The 14,938-nt window shown below is 37.9% G+C and overlaps 1 protein-coding gene across 3 annotated transcripts; it reads left to right on the top strand.

The window, feature by feature from the left end:
* The first annotated feature begins 938 nt into the window (after positions 1-938).
* On the top strand, positions 939-14,147 carry vmp1 (vacuole membrane protein 1). 3 transcript variants are annotated; one of them, XM_067508419.1, is made up of 12 exons: positions 939-967; positions 2,250-2,357; positions 2,745-2,877; positions 3,169-3,259; positions 3,715-3,825; positions 6,630-6,794; positions 7,120-7,251; positions 9,119-9,199; positions 9,303-9,419; positions 10,699-10,760; positions 12,487-12,586; positions 13,131-14,147. In XM_067508419.1, the coding sequence occupies exons 2-12, from the start codon at positions 2,279-2,281 to the stop codon at positions 13,269-13,271; spliced, it is 1,212 nt and encodes a 403-aa protein (XP_067364520.1). In that variant the 5' UTR covers positions 939-967; positions 2,250-2,278; the 3' UTR covers positions 13,272-14,147. The 3 variants fall into 3 exon arrangements, with proteins under 3 accessions (XP_067364520.1, XP_067364518.1, XP_067364519.1); XM_067508417.1 differs by lacking the exon at positions 939-967 and adding an exon at positions 1,676-1,826; XM_067508418.1 differs by lacking the exon at positions 939-967 and adding an exon at positions 1,690-1,721.
* The last annotated feature ends 791 nt before the right edge of the window (positions 14,148-14,938 follow it).

Genomic DNA, 14,938 nt, shown 5'->3' with positions numbered 1-14,938 from the left:
AATATTAGGCAGCAAATCAAACATGGAGTGTCCAGTGTGATCTGTCCTTTATGATATTTTGAGCCAACAATCCTCTGTGCAGTGTTAATGACCCTCTGGAGCTCCTTCCCTTGAGCAACTGTACAACGGCTGTACCTCATACAGATACACTATGTTAGGGTGGTCTTAATGGACCAGTGTCTCTGCTGGGCCTTTTTTAACAGCGCAGAGGTCTTAACTCCCCAGGTCAGGTCCTCCTCAATATGGACCCCCAGGAAGGGGAAGTCTGGCACCCTCTGTACACAGTCCCCACTGATGTTTAATGGTAGAATGTTAGTTTTCTTCTTCCTGTAGTCAATTATCAGCCCCTTGGTTTTTGATGTTTATAGGAGCAGGTTGTTTTTGCTACACCGCGGTTTCAGCTGCTGCATTTCGGCAGACTCATAACCCCCCCGAGATGAGCCCCACAACTGTGGTGTCATAAGCAAACTTGACAGATTATGATGGATGGGGGTCCAGTCATGTGTTCAGTGAGAATGAGACAGGGATAGAGGCTGATCTGCTATGGTGTGTCAAGTGCTGGTAACCTCTGACACCAGCAAATAGAAGAGAGAAAACAATGAGACTGGTTGTGATGTTTATAGGTTATTGTAGGGTTTCTTGTTTTTGTTTGTTTATAAGTAATGCAGTTATTGTCTCCAATATTAATATTGGATCATGTTTATAATATTGTAGAGCAATTAGGACCCAGTATGTATGAGCCAACAGGAGTTCTGGCTTATAGGTCTGTTCTGTTTTTTTTTTTTTGTCTTTGGTCGCTGTGTCTTGAAAGGTTGGGCAAGTATGTGTAGAGGTGTGCTATGATATCACCAATGACATCACATCTCTGGCTTTGCCAGGCTTTCAAGTTTGCAGAGTCAGTTGTCAGGGAAACAATGTTGTGTTTACAGCGATTGGAGCTACAAGGTACAGCTATTCCTATTACAAGGTAACGGGGAGCCCTACAACGTGGTAGTGGAATGTAACGTGTGTAGCTGTGGAGGTACAGTTTCATACCGTGTTCTGTGGAATTATTTTGTTATTGTGGAACGTGGAATTCAATAAATGTTGAGTGTTTGTCATATGACGATCTCTAGAGTAGATAATTTTTGGAACACTGGACACGAGTAAGCCTGCCAGAAAAATGTCAGACATAACTTAAAAAATCACAGACAATATTAAAGATAATGGTGGGGAAAAATACATCCGCTCAATTCCTCATCAAGCTGAATCTTAGGTAGTTTCTATAACGTTTCTACGATGAACGGTGTAGTAGATTTTTTTAAACGGCAGAGGAATATTAGTTTTCCTTTTAAAAATATTTTTGGTTGAAAATAGCATAACGTAAGATTCATTGTGACACAGCAATCTTACCGATGATTATGTCGGCAAATCTGGCAACCTCCTATTGGACCGCGCCACACAATTTACGGAAGCTCTGTTTACAATAATTTCAGAATAAAAGTATTTAGTGTATTTGCTGAAACCCCTCTAGTATTCTGCCCACAATGATGTATATACACTTCATGGCTGAAACACATACCTAAAGCGAGAAAATAAAACGTTTGCGCCACACCTCGCTTTCACGTTGCATTTCAGTCTACAAATTAAATAAATGTAAGAACTTTTTATTTTTTATGGTCGACCCCTCGAGACTATGACACTTCCAGATTTTGTTTCCGGGTGAAAAGAACAGGAAAGAGGTCAGATGTTCATGTAATTTTCCCCTCGTTCTAGCGAAGCGTCATGGTTTAGTATTGCAACAACAGCGCGGCAACAAGGAAAACGTTTTACATATATCCCCAAAAGTAAGGTGACTCGTTATTGATTTAAACCCCCTTTTTTTTTTAAATGTAAAGACTGCTGACGTGTTTTAGCTTAGTCGTTAGCATGTGGCTAGCCGGGTAGCATAAGGATGATGATGATATGCTCGCTTTTGGCATATCTTGTTACAGATCAACCTAATGCTACAGAACGACTTATATTCCAGTTGTCTGTGTACGTTATTGATGTGGAAATGTCGGTAACAATCTTTCTGATTCTTAAAATATTTCTTTTTCAATCCCTATGTGATTTGAATGTTGGTTACCCGGCGTCTTGACGAATTATTCCCATTGACAGTTCAATATTGCGTCGAGTCCCACGTTGTCTGTCACGCTGTCTTGGTCAGTAGAAAGCGAGGAGGACACTGCTGAAAACACCAACTTGTCATAATGTCTGTCTCGTCCTAGACTGCCTGACCAGCTAATCGTTGATTGACATGGCAGCAAATGGAGCAAGCTGTGAACAGCCCCAGAAACGTGGAGGAGCTAAAGACAAACTGAATGGAAAGTCTACAGGTTAGTTTTAGTCCATGTAGTACATTTTTACACTATAGAGAATTTAACACTGATCACAAGTGCCCCTGGAAAGGTCAAGTTGTGTAAAATCTGATGGAATAGAATAGATATCTACAATCTCATAGCTTGAACAAGTAGTAAAACTCTTCAGCTGATTACATTTATTATCCCATTTCATTCGTCCTATTACTTTCAGTTTTTAAGTGTGCAACTGTAGAACAACTTGTTCTGAACAACTTGTTCTACAGTAGAACAGCACAAGAAACGGATTTATTGGTTTCATGCATATCATGTTTGTAGCATTACCTATGCAACAGGATGCAATCCTAGATATACTTGGAGAGGTTGCAATATGTCAGGATAATTGTAATTTGGATTGTTCTTCAGATTCATTTGTAAAAGAGAGAAGACAGAAGGATAAAGAAGAACGTTTGTCTCTGGTATTATGGAGGAGGCCTGTCACCACACTACATTACTTCCTCTTGGAGACCCTTATCAAGCTAAAGGAGTGGACTTATAAGTAAGAAGTTAAACAGGTTTTTCTTATGAGCCTCAATGTCCTGTTGAATTTTCTTGTAATTGTGTTGGTTACCTGTTATTGCTTGTATAAGTAAAGCAGACATACTGCATTATTGAAAAAAATAATTTCAATAATTAAATAGGTTGAATTTTTGACCATAGTTTTATACCGCAGACAACCCCAAATTGTTTTTACGGTGTTTAGAAACTTAATCCTTTTTCAGTTTCTAAGTTTGGAACTTCATTTTTTTATTTTTTTATTAACATTTAGATTTCTTGTCTTCCTGTTCAGGCTTTGGCAACGGCAAGGCACAGTGTTCCTGTTTTTGGTGTTATGTTCTTTCTTCTCTATTGCGTACTACACTGAGGGAGCACATCAAAATGTAAGGCTTGACTGTTCAGCTATTTTGTGTTGTTATTAAACGCAACTGCTTCAAACATGTTTAAAGGTTAATGATAAGTCTGTCTTCATTTCCCTCAATACCTTCTTAGAATATAGCTTATGTTTAGAGATAAAGAGGTCTGCACTGTTGTCAAGTAACCCTTGATCATGCAATCAGTTGGCGGAGCCTTGTGTTTACAAATTCCTCTGTGCGGTTGTCTTTCACAGTTCAGTTAAAGGACCGATCTACTGATTACAATTTTTTTAATAATGCATTTATAAATGATTTACTAGAAATCAAAACTAAGAAGTTCAAATAAAAACAATTTTAGGTTATTGTAATGTGTGATTACATACTTTTTAGTAGAAAGTGTAGTATTATATTAATGCATATTTCTATCCTAAATAACTACTATTGAAACTGTCATTAATGATTAAAAACATTTTTCACTGTAGTATGTCCAGTACCTGGAGATGAAGTTCCTTTGGTGTGCCTACTGGATAGGCCTTGGGATCCTGTCATCAGTGGGTCTTGGGACTGGACTGCACACCTTCCTTCTTTATCTGGTAGAATGTTGTATTTGCATAAAAATTCTTTACACAGTATACAAGTGTTTATTACCATTGTAGAAAAGCATTATTGATACATTTTTTATTATTTTAATTGTATTTATTATTTTTAGATGTGTAGTATAAATCTTCATGAACATTCTAGGCTCCATTTAAAAAAGTGCTCCATTCCCGGTAGGGTGCATATCAAGACATAGATATATCTGAAACAGGGGAAAGCCACTCTCAGGGGAGCAGTGACAATGAGGAAATATTCCCTTTTAAAATGTAGTAATTTAGTTAAAGAATCCAAGCGGGGGAATAGCCAAAACAAACAAGTTTGTTTAATGTTTAGCTACCTAGTTTGGCTGCTCTACATAAATTCTATGTAAACTTCAGATTATGTTGCTGTAAATGTTTCCCTATCTGAATTTAATTTAACTAGAACAAACGGAAATTCAGTTGTGTAGAGAGATTATACGCTGACAAAATGTGTGCATGTAAATTTCTACACAGTAATATCTAATCTGTATGTTGTCAACATGATAGAACTATATTTACATATTTCTAGAGAAATAAAACCTCAAACACACATGCCAGCCACATATTTTCACTGTCAATAGATTGCAAATTAAGAATGGTTGTAAGGAGAAAACTGGTAACCATCATGATGTGGTGCTGCAATCAGCATATGTCAGGATGTGTAGTTTCTGTAAACAATATTCTGTAAAATATTTGTTTTTAGTTTTTTTTTTTTTTTTTTTTTAGATGATAAATATACTTTAATCTATTTCGTTTTACAGTAGATAGTTGGAAGCAATGAGCTGCATTGAACTCAAGTTTGGAGCATTTTTAAAAAAAAAAAAAAAGCATATGCTTGTTCCTGTAATTACCACATGATGGCATTGTACTCTACTGTACATTCATTGACTTTTACTTCTTCAAACTCTTTCCATTTTCTCAGCCGTCTAACCTGGCTAATCTTAGATCAACCAAGTGTCATGTTCCCTGACAGAGAGTCACAGAGTGACTGTATCAGTGAATCACCAAAATATATGTGTCATAAGTGATGATTGTGGTAAAAAGGAGAATTAAACCAAATAAGAGCGAGGAAGAAATTCTGCCTCAAAGTCCCTATTATGATGGTGATGTGGCTTCCGTTCTGGAGAACTTGTGCAGTGTGGGCTGGCTGAGTTAGTTATTTCCATTAAAATGAAATAATGGGAAAAGATGGAACTGTGAGCTTCCTGTTTTTCCAGCCTCACAGTTTATGAGATGTTAGTTTGTGTACTTCCATTGTCTTTTCATATGTAATAGTATTTTACACACACACACATATAATTTGTTGTTTGTTGGCAACATGATATAATCCCCCTGCTCATAAGTAGACTATTTCCTGTTTCTCGGCTTACTACAACTTTGTTTGTGTTCTTGAATGTTACAGCTCTCCACACTGCTTCCTACTCAGTGTTGATGTCAGCTATAGACAGGAAAGTCCCTGTGTTCATTTAAAGGAAAAAAACACATGTAGCACCAACAGAGTTGCACTGAAATTGATAAGCCCATAGAGAGAATTAGATCATGGTGCTCCTGAGAAAAGGGGATTCACTCACCATTTTGATCTTATGATTCATTATGGTCATTTGGAGGTCATTGCCTTATATCGTAAGTCTGTGATTCCAGTATTAGGTTAACCTGGAGATTAAACAAAGAACTGGATTTTTGCATTTTCTCAGCTTAGCTTTCTGTATTGATAAAGCTTTCTACTAAGAGTTGATTTGCCTATCTTAAGCTCACCTTAAGGTGAAAAGCTGTTAAATTGCTGTTAATAAAAAAAGTTAATTAAAAAATTGCTTAAGAAAAAGTAGAAAAATGGCAAAGAGAGTTTTTGAAATACTACAGATTAGATTCACTTTATATGCATTTGGATCTCATTGGAGATGCACATCTCCTACCCAGCACAATAATGATTTAACTCCAGAAATGGAAAAGTGATCAGAAGATATTTGGTAACTGGAAAAATGCAGCAGTGATGACCACCTTCCATACAGCGCTTTCACAGCCTCACATTGTGATGCATTCATGGGTGTGTTGTGATGCAGCTTCATTGGTCCAATACCAAGGACTCCTGTTGTTATTTCTTTATAATTATAATTACCTGTTAACACTGACTTGTTGGGTCAGGATGAAATGCAGATAAGTTAAGTCCTGTTTTGTTTAAAAAAGACTGTTGTGTAAACTAAAGAAGCCTTCTGTGTGCTCATACTCAAGAGTTGGGTGGAGAATTTCTGTGGGCCAGCAGTCGACACACCCTAATTATGTGCTGTCCGTCCTACTGTCATTGTTGCTTGTATCACCTTAAAGAGGCATAATGGACTATCTGTGTTGTAGTTACAGCTGGTGCAGCAGTTACTGAGGCCAGGTGCCACCTGGACCTTTTTCAGTGATAAATCATGACATACCTACCATACAGACAGTGTGTCTCAACTGCTGTTGAAGCTTCCTGTGAGTTTGTACCTGTGGTTCTGCCTCTGTTAGCATGAGCTGTGTTTAACCGTGGAACAGCAGCGTTACTTTTTTTTTTCGGCTTATCCCGTGAGTTCAGGGTGGAACAGCAGTGTTACTATACAGTAACAATCATCATCAGTCAATCATCTATCGGAGTATAGTGTATCTTGCTGTTAATCTCCAACAAGCTACAGTGTTTGCCACATTTACAATCACATGTAGACACACATCCATGCTGTGCCTGTGCATATATGGTTTCTTGCTCATTAAAGCATCCTATTTACTTTTCCTGTGACTTTTTTTTTTTTTTTTAGGGTCCTCACATAGCATCAGTAACACTGGCAGCATATGAGTGCGGCTCTACAGACTTCCCAGAACCTCCATACCCAGACCAAATTGTCTGCCCCCAAGGTGAAGTGGAGGGCAACATCTCCCTTTTCTCAATCATGTCAAAGGTCCGACTGGAGGCCTGCATGTGGGTGAGTAGTCGTTTGAATAAATAGACAATGGCAAGAATGTTTGGCACTGTTATCGGTGGGTGGTAATGGGATAGCTGGCCACTTGCTAAAGAATTTAAACTCCCATTTTCAATTCCAGCATGCTTACAGTATGTACCTGCCAAGACACACAAAAATTCAAATTAGCATTTTGCACATCCCAAGTATGCATTATTTTACATGATGAAAATTTGTTGTCTCAACTTCTAAAAGTTGAGGTGGCATGAATAGTTTTCTGCCTGTGAATGTATGACATCAAAAAGCAATAATAATGCTGATATGTAACATTAAATTTGTGTGCGTGCAGGGCGCAGGCACAGCCATCGGAGAGCTGCCTCCATATTTCATGGCCAGAGCAGCTCGTCAGTCAGGAGCTGATCCTGATGATGAAGACTATGAGGAATTTGAGGAGATGCTTGAGCAGACTGAGGGTGCTCAGGTAAGATTTTATATACATATGTGTTATAACTTTGGCATTGGTCATTTTCAGTTGCCCTATACATGGGCACCTAGGTACAAAAAAAATTGTACAAAGATTTAAGAGACAATATAGTACCCAACGGCTTTGAGTTTTGAAGGGGTGACACCTTAACCTTTAAAATGTATCATTTTAACTTAATTTATTTGAATTTTTAAATAACACAAAGAATTGAATTTTTTCTTACTCCATTTTCTAACATTTTGATACTGACATGTCTATCACTGCCTTTGGATTTGTATTAGCTCAGTTCTTTATACTTTCCCCAACCAGTAAATATATGGTCCCATCTGATTTGGTCTCATCTTCATAATGCACAACTGACCATGGAGCCACTGTCCAGTGATTGGTTCTAAAGTGCCATGTGACTTCAGTGAAGCCCCTCCCTTCTTACACTTCCAGTAAATCTGTGTGTTCGTGGGTGAGTCACCCTGAGCACAGCTCCCCCTTTAATCATCTCTCAGGCTTTGCTCTCTCTTGCTGCCTCCTTTTCTCTCTCTTCACCGACCTCTAATTTGAAGGACGGACAGCTCCGTCAAAAATTAAATTCACATGACTGAAGGATTCTGAGATCAGAAACTGAGTCAGCAGAACAGAACTCATGACAATTTGTGCACTTTGCCTCTATCACCTATTTTCACTTTACTGGTTTCGTCTTTCATCAAGAGAATATATTCAGGATGTATCCACCTATGCATTTGTTGGGACATACGTAATCATCTCAGAGTCCGAAGCACTTTTGTTAAGTTCAGATCAGCCCAAATACAAGTATTTAGAATTGGGTATTGTTGTGTACTGCTACAGTTGGTTACTCAGGACAATGTAAAATGAAGGCTAAAAACCAAACACAATATCCAAAGACAAAAAGAGGAATGTACTTAAATTGATCTGAATGCATTAAACAATGTGTAAAGAATCTGTCACTTGCTTAATAAAAATAAAAATCCTTGTCCTTCCTTTTACAACTCTCCCATTTTTGTCAACGGCACCAAGGTGGACCTTGAGTGGGTGCGTGGGATTCGAATCCGCGGCCTTCTGCATCCCAAACCAATGCTCTACCACTGAGCCCCCTACTTGCTTTATTAAATAAATGTCAATTATGAATAAATTGAGTGGCATTACCTACATGAGGAAAACATAGTTCTAAATAAAAATTTGCACATAGAATACAGAATACATAAGTTATTTGTTACCATTAATTATTTTTGGCTTGAAAATAAAAATGAAAAGTTTTGATTCTTAATGACTAAGACTAAACAGAAATTTTAATTGCTCCCAAAATTGACATTGAGGATATGCCAGTTTTTGGGATTGCCTCTTTAATCTCCCTCCTGCATTGACTGTGATCTCTACCATGTGACCACAGACGTTTCACCCCCGCAAGGATGGATTTGGGATCAAAAGATCCACGGCACTTCAGCACCACACAGTTTTTAGTTTTGCTGCCACCAAAGTCACCAAAACAAACACAAAATCTTACAGTGCTCAGAAATAGCAGGTATTTTACCACAGTCCTCTTACCAAGGCTTTTGGTCCTTGTAATTGCAAATACATCCACTGTTTGGTTAAAAACCACACATCTGCAGAAAGTACAGCATGGTTATTACAAGAAAAAAGGGGTAATTATGTGCTCAGCGATATCCATGTGTATATGTGTATTTAAAATGTGTATCATGGAGGGGAGTGTAATCTGTTGTAAAAGTCAGCACATTACTGGAATTTAAAAAATGAAAAATAAAAAATGAAGAAAAAAGTCATACTCAAATCTACCCAGTCTTTTGGCAGCAATGTTGTATTTAAATTGGTCTTTTAAAAATTATTTTTGCAGGATTTTGTGACAAGAGCAAAACTGGGAGTCCAGCATATGGTGCAGAAGGTGGGATTCTTTGGAATCTTGGCTTGTGCCTCAGTAAGTACCAATTGTCAGTAAAGTTACTGGCACCTGTAAGTAAGGAAATCTGTTCTCATCAAGGTTTTTATTTATTAAAGGTTGTCTTCTGTTTATGTTTTAGATCCCTAACCCTCTGTTTGACTTGGCTGGAATAACTTGTGGTCATTTCCTGGTTCCTTTTTGGACCTTCTTTGGAGCAACTTTAATTGGGAAAGCCATCATCAAAATGCACATACAGGTTGGTCTCAACTAAAAGATTCATAAGAGGCTATAAAAACTAACTGGGGAGCAGTTCACCTCAGATTACACTACATTTTTTTCATTTATGAAATAAACCATGCAAGCACATACCACATACTTGCAGCAACTTGGCTTCAATTATTACTCATCTTTTGTTTCATGTCATCACAATTCTCAGCTCACAGTGTAATAATGTAAGGCAAATAAGAAAAAATGCACATGCAGTGCTGACTGATTCAGTTTTAACAATCCCCGCTACCTTAAAACGTGTTGAGAAAGATCAAACCTACTGCTTTGGAAATTACTTAATGACTGTGAGAAACTCCTAATTGGGCGCTTCTGGTTAACCCTTTATTAGAATGCTCTGTTCCTTTGGGGATTCCTAATTCTGGTTTGAAGTTTGAGTTGTATCCAGAACATATAAACAGAAAGAAGCAGCGAAGTAAGAAGTAAAGAAACAAGCTTTTAAGAAGTCTTGAACTAGAGCTTGGATTCTTAATAATCTACTAAATCTAAACAAGTTGTTAATTACGCTGTATATTGTTGAGTCTGCCACACCAGTGACTAATGTAAGGCTGGGCTGAGTGAAGCTGTCTGTGTGTGGGGGAGTTACTAAAAGTCTTAACACAACTATCCATCTTTTGGTGGTGGCAGCCAGTGATCTCACTCTGGGATCATTCAGATAAAGGGGCCTATATGGCACCAGGGGCTATGGAGGATGTAGAGTGGACATGAGACGGTAAACCTGACAGAAGGAAATTGAGCAGACAGTAATAGGCTGCAGGGGGTCTCCTTTTCCTTTTATTTTTCTGTGCTTTGAACCCCTTGGACATCACGTGTCATATCCTGTCTAGCTTTGTCCAGGGGGGCATGTGTCATGGTGGTTAAAGCTGATCAGTTAAAGAACCGGAGAAGAATATTGTGGTTTTGGTCCCCTGCTTTGGTTCTCTGCAAACCACACAAAGCCCCTTGTAGTCCAAAATTTAGCTAACTGCCAGGTTTGAATTTTATAATTAGCGTTTCTATGGACAGTGACAGATGTGGCCTTAATTTCCTACAGCTGTGCTTCTAAAATTAAGAATCAAAATATATGTCTATATATCAATCTGTCTGCCATCTGTTTCTTAAAGACAGTTTGTTGAAATGTTTGTCCAGATGCTCTGTAAAATGCAGTTTTAGTAAATTTTAAGGATGTTTTATAAGTGTATTGTATAATCTACCTCTGCATATGATCTGGAATTTGCAATCTTATAATTCTGTCTCTCCTCTTCCTACAGAAATTGTTTGTTATCATTACCTTCAGCAAGCACATAGTGGAGCAAATGGTGTCACTCATTGGGTAAGTTTGTGTGCTTGTGTGAGAAAGAGAGAAGGACTAAGAGAGAGGCACTGTATTAATGAGGCATTTTGTGGAGTCATTGTCTTTCCCCTGGTTATGTGGTTTGCATTTCATTTGTACACATTTTCAGAAGCAGATCCTGTATGAATATATGCTTTTACTGCGGGGGTGTCTGTGCATGCATCTTGCATTTTTTCTCACAAAGGTATTTCTTTCCCACCACATGCCATCATCTCTGCAGCACTGGTGGTCAGGCATGTGAGGTCCAATTGAAACATGTTGATCTGACTCATCACGTTCTGCTTTGACTAAGAGCATTGCCCCAATGAGGCGGTTTAAACGATCATAGACATGGGAAAAAAAATATTCTATGACTGTTTAATCAATGTCAGATTTAGCAGATTTATGGAATTTAGAGGTAAATCAAGATGCGGGCAATGATTTGCTGTGGCGACCCTGAACTTATGGGATAAGCCGGAAGGAAAAAAATAAAAATGGAATTTGGAGCTAAAATCTGTTTTTTTGTGTGTGTGTTTAAATAAAATATTTAGTAGTTTCAGTAAACCACAAAAATTTATTTCACACAAATTTAACGAGTAGGCTACTCCTACTTTCTAGTCGCTGCTCAGTTTTTTTAAAAATGATCGACTGACTATAGATTTTTTCACTTTACACTGTATGTGTGTAATGTCCATGTATTACCTAAAAGGACATTTTGATCAGAATTTGTCCTGTTCTCGATTTAAACTAAATAAAGTGTTCTTTCCAGTGAAACCCAGATGGCCCTAGGTGACTCGCTATGATGCATACAAATGCTGCTTCACTGCTGACAACACTGTTTTGTTTTCTTTTTTGCTTTTGCTGTGAATGGATTCATAACTGAGAGATATAACAAGAATGAGTCAACTAGTTAGATTTAGTTGAAATTAGCAATTACGCAGTTCACTTCTGTTGTTTGTTGAATAAATTGTCTCTCGTGTTTTTGCTTAGTCTAGTAAAGTCTAGACAACATATTTATGTCCTCACCAGGGACAGAATTGGATTTATGTAGTGGGACGGCTGTGTGTGAGCCTGCGGTATATTTTTCTTTTCGTGGTAATGATAAGGTTGCCAACATGTAGAGATTCATTTGAACTGCACTGCTGCTGACCAAACGGTATAACTAAATAACAATGTCTGTATATAGCATGAATTGATAAAATGGCATCCATTATGATTAAACCCCCTGCTGAGCTAATCCATGCCGCCTAACAAAGACATGAGCACACCCTGATTAGACGTCTTTCCACCCAGAATGCAGCAATGGTGGTAAAGGTGATGACATCATGTCGACTCACTTCCTGTTTCAAGGAGCTGACACAGGCGCCTATAGAGAGCTAAGAGATATAAAAGGAGGGCTGAGGACTTACTGCTTCATTCCTCTCTGCTGCCTGCTCCTGCTCACAGTAACAAGTAGAGGAACTGTAAGCTACTACAAGGGGCCCACATGTAAGATGAAGCCTTCAGGATGGGGTCCACAGATGCTGGTTGAATGGTGGATCATTGAAGATCTTTCATAAGAGTTCAGGGAAAGAGATGAATTCATAAACTGCTCTCTGAGCCTCTAATAGGGAAGACTTGAGCTTTGTGCCAAAGGACTTGTGCTTAAAGGGTAAGTTATTTAATGTTTTTCTTCCCTCTCCTGCTTTTTTCTTTTCTTTGCTGCTTTGCATGGATGACATTCCAGGTCTGTCCCCAAAGTGGGACCAGCATTGCAGAAGCCCTTTAGTCAGTACCTGGAAGCACAGAGGAACAAGCTGCACCATGCTGGAGGAAGTGCACCAGCGGTAAGTACAGTACAGAATAATATCTAAAGACATATGCTCTGTTTAGAATTCTGTTAAGTTCAGTTCATTCAATAGACAGGCTTCTTAAGATCTGTAACAATTTTGGCAATGTTTGAATTCAACGGCTAATTGATTTTTTTTCTAAGGCAATCTTTATTTAATATTTGAAAGTTTAGAAAGATTTTGTTTTTAACTTGTATATTTTTATGGAAACAGATAATTGTGTTTTTTTTATAGAATTGTGAATAAGATTTTTACTCAGTGGGACTTTGTTTGTGCTCTCTGGTGGACAACAGAGCCATTGGTTTCTAGATTACCTCAAACAAATATTTTGGCATTTCTTTACTGAAATTTGTTGTTTGATGGCCAACACATACACTAACAGCCATATATATATTATTCCAGCTCTAGTTTCTAACTTAAAATTTGGCTGCTGAGGGGAAAAAAGGAATTCAGCAAATTAAGAAATTTTGTCTTTTTTATTATACCATATCCTTGTATAACGGTAATCAGCAGCATATTCACCCTAATTTGGGGTTTACAGGATGAGAACTGGCTCTCGTGGGTGTTTGAAAAGGTGGTGCTGGTCATGGTCTGCTACTTTGTCATCTCAATTATCAACTCCATGGCTCAGAGCTACGCCAAGAGGCTGCAGCAGAGGAGGCACTCGGAGAAAACTAAGTGATGATGATACAAAATGGTGCAAACATCCAAGTGACTGTGCTTCTGCTGCTGCTGAGAGCCCTCATCTCAGCCCCAGCCACTCACAACTTAACAAGCCTAACCCTCATTTTTTTTCTCAGAGACTGAACCCTCAAAAAAAAAAAAAGAAAAAAAGCACTGTTTGTTGGTGTGTGTGCTTTTGAGGATGTATGTACTGTTTAATGTTTGTCTCTCTACAAATTTTGTAGTTCCTCTCATCTCACTCTAGGTGTGTGTAGTGCGATTGGTACTACTGCTGATCTTAACATGTTACTTAAATAATAAATTACCTGATTCATTGACCTCAGAAGTAAAGCAGCAGTTTGGTGGTGACTGCTGTGAACGGGCAGTGCCCATCAGATGGTATGCCTTATGCAAGATGGGAAGGTCTGACTTCCTTGAATATAGTTCTTGACTTATAGACTTGATTTTTTTATTTAATTTTGTTCAAACATTAATGTATGGATGGTCCTTGATATGTCTGTGTAATGTGCTGCCATGAGTTATTGAAGGTCTTTCTTTTTAGGGTTTAATTCTCCTGGTGTTTTGTCTAGTTAAACATTAATACCAATTTGTCTTTTTGTTTATGAAATTGTCATTTAAAGATTATGGAAAAAGCAATATCAACTTTAATCAGTGTGGCATTTGCACATTGTGTAAATATCTTTTTGAAAGTATGCGCAGATGTATTTCTATCTAATAGTCTGTGTGCAAATTAGTCAACTTGAACCAAACCCCAAAACAAAGAGCGATAACATTTGTAAAGTGGCATTGTACTCTCATCTTACTAGTCTCATTTCTATTCTGTACATTCAGGTTGAAACTTGGATCAGATCATATATAAAACACTTAAATCATGGCACTTGTTTTAAAGTCTGAGTGTATCATTTGTATTCTCTTGTAGGAGATAACTAACGTTTAAATATTCACCCTGCTAAATGCTGTTTTAATCCTGGTGAATTTAAAAACTCCTAGTTTCTTTAACCCTACATTAACCATGAAGTTCCTCTCAGAAATGACCATCTTCAAGGTAAGTGAACAGTTCACATGTACCATGGTTTATCAATTCCTGTGAGCATAATACATCCCTGGACATTTAAGAAAATGTAACCTTTTATCTGAATGTTAATCAGTTGCTCTCCTCTAATTTTGACTTGGTGATTTTCTACCATCTGCACTCATATGTCCTCCGTGAAACATTCTGTAGACTCTGGTCAACTCAAGCTTATGAATATGATCCCTCTTAGCAATAGTGTTCTCCTTGGCACCATTTTCCACCTCGTCAGCTAGCTTATCAGACTGGTGTTGGCTGTTAAAATTAACATGGCAACAGCAGTCTGTAAGCTGGCTGAAGCTGTGGGCCTTCAGCTACTTACCGGAGCTTCTTTGCTCAAGTATAGTGTACCACGACATTTCAACTGATTGATTTGTGGGTATGACAACCTGTCATTAGTCCCACCATGAATTTTGTGTCGATTGTCCCATTTAAAACTTTGATGTAAAATCAATTAATAAAGTGATGAAAACTATGTTAATTACCTCTTGTCATGTTTTCTTGGTGCTATACTGTACCTCTACTAGGTATGAATACATTTATTAAAAAATTATAAATAGTTACTAGTGACTTTATTTGGTACACATGTACAGTAT

Source organism: Channa argus, chromosome 6, assembly GCF_033026475.1.
Source record: "Channa argus isolate prfri chromosome 6, Channa argus male v1.0, whole genome shotgun sequence".
NCBI classification, from domain to species: Eukaryota; Metazoa; Chordata; class Actinopteri; order Anabantiformes; family Channidae; genus Channa; species Channa argus.
This window is presented reverse-complemented; position numbering and strand designations above follow the sequence as displayed.

Excerpts from the sequence above, each read along its gene's own strand:
- vmp1 (XM_067508419.1), top strand. The coding sequence starts at position 2,279 with ATGGCAGCAAATGGAGCAAGCTGTGAACAGCCCCAGAAACGTGGAGGA. Across the intron at positions 3,260-3,714 it reads CTGAGGGAGCACATCAAAAT|TATGTCCAGTACCTGGAGAT; the intron begins GTAAGGCTTGAC and ends TTTTCACTGTAG. Across the intron at positions 12,587-13,130 it reads CTGGAGGAAGTGCACCAGCG|GATGAGAACTGGCTCTCGTG; the intron begins GTAAGTACAGTA and ends TGGGGTTTACAG.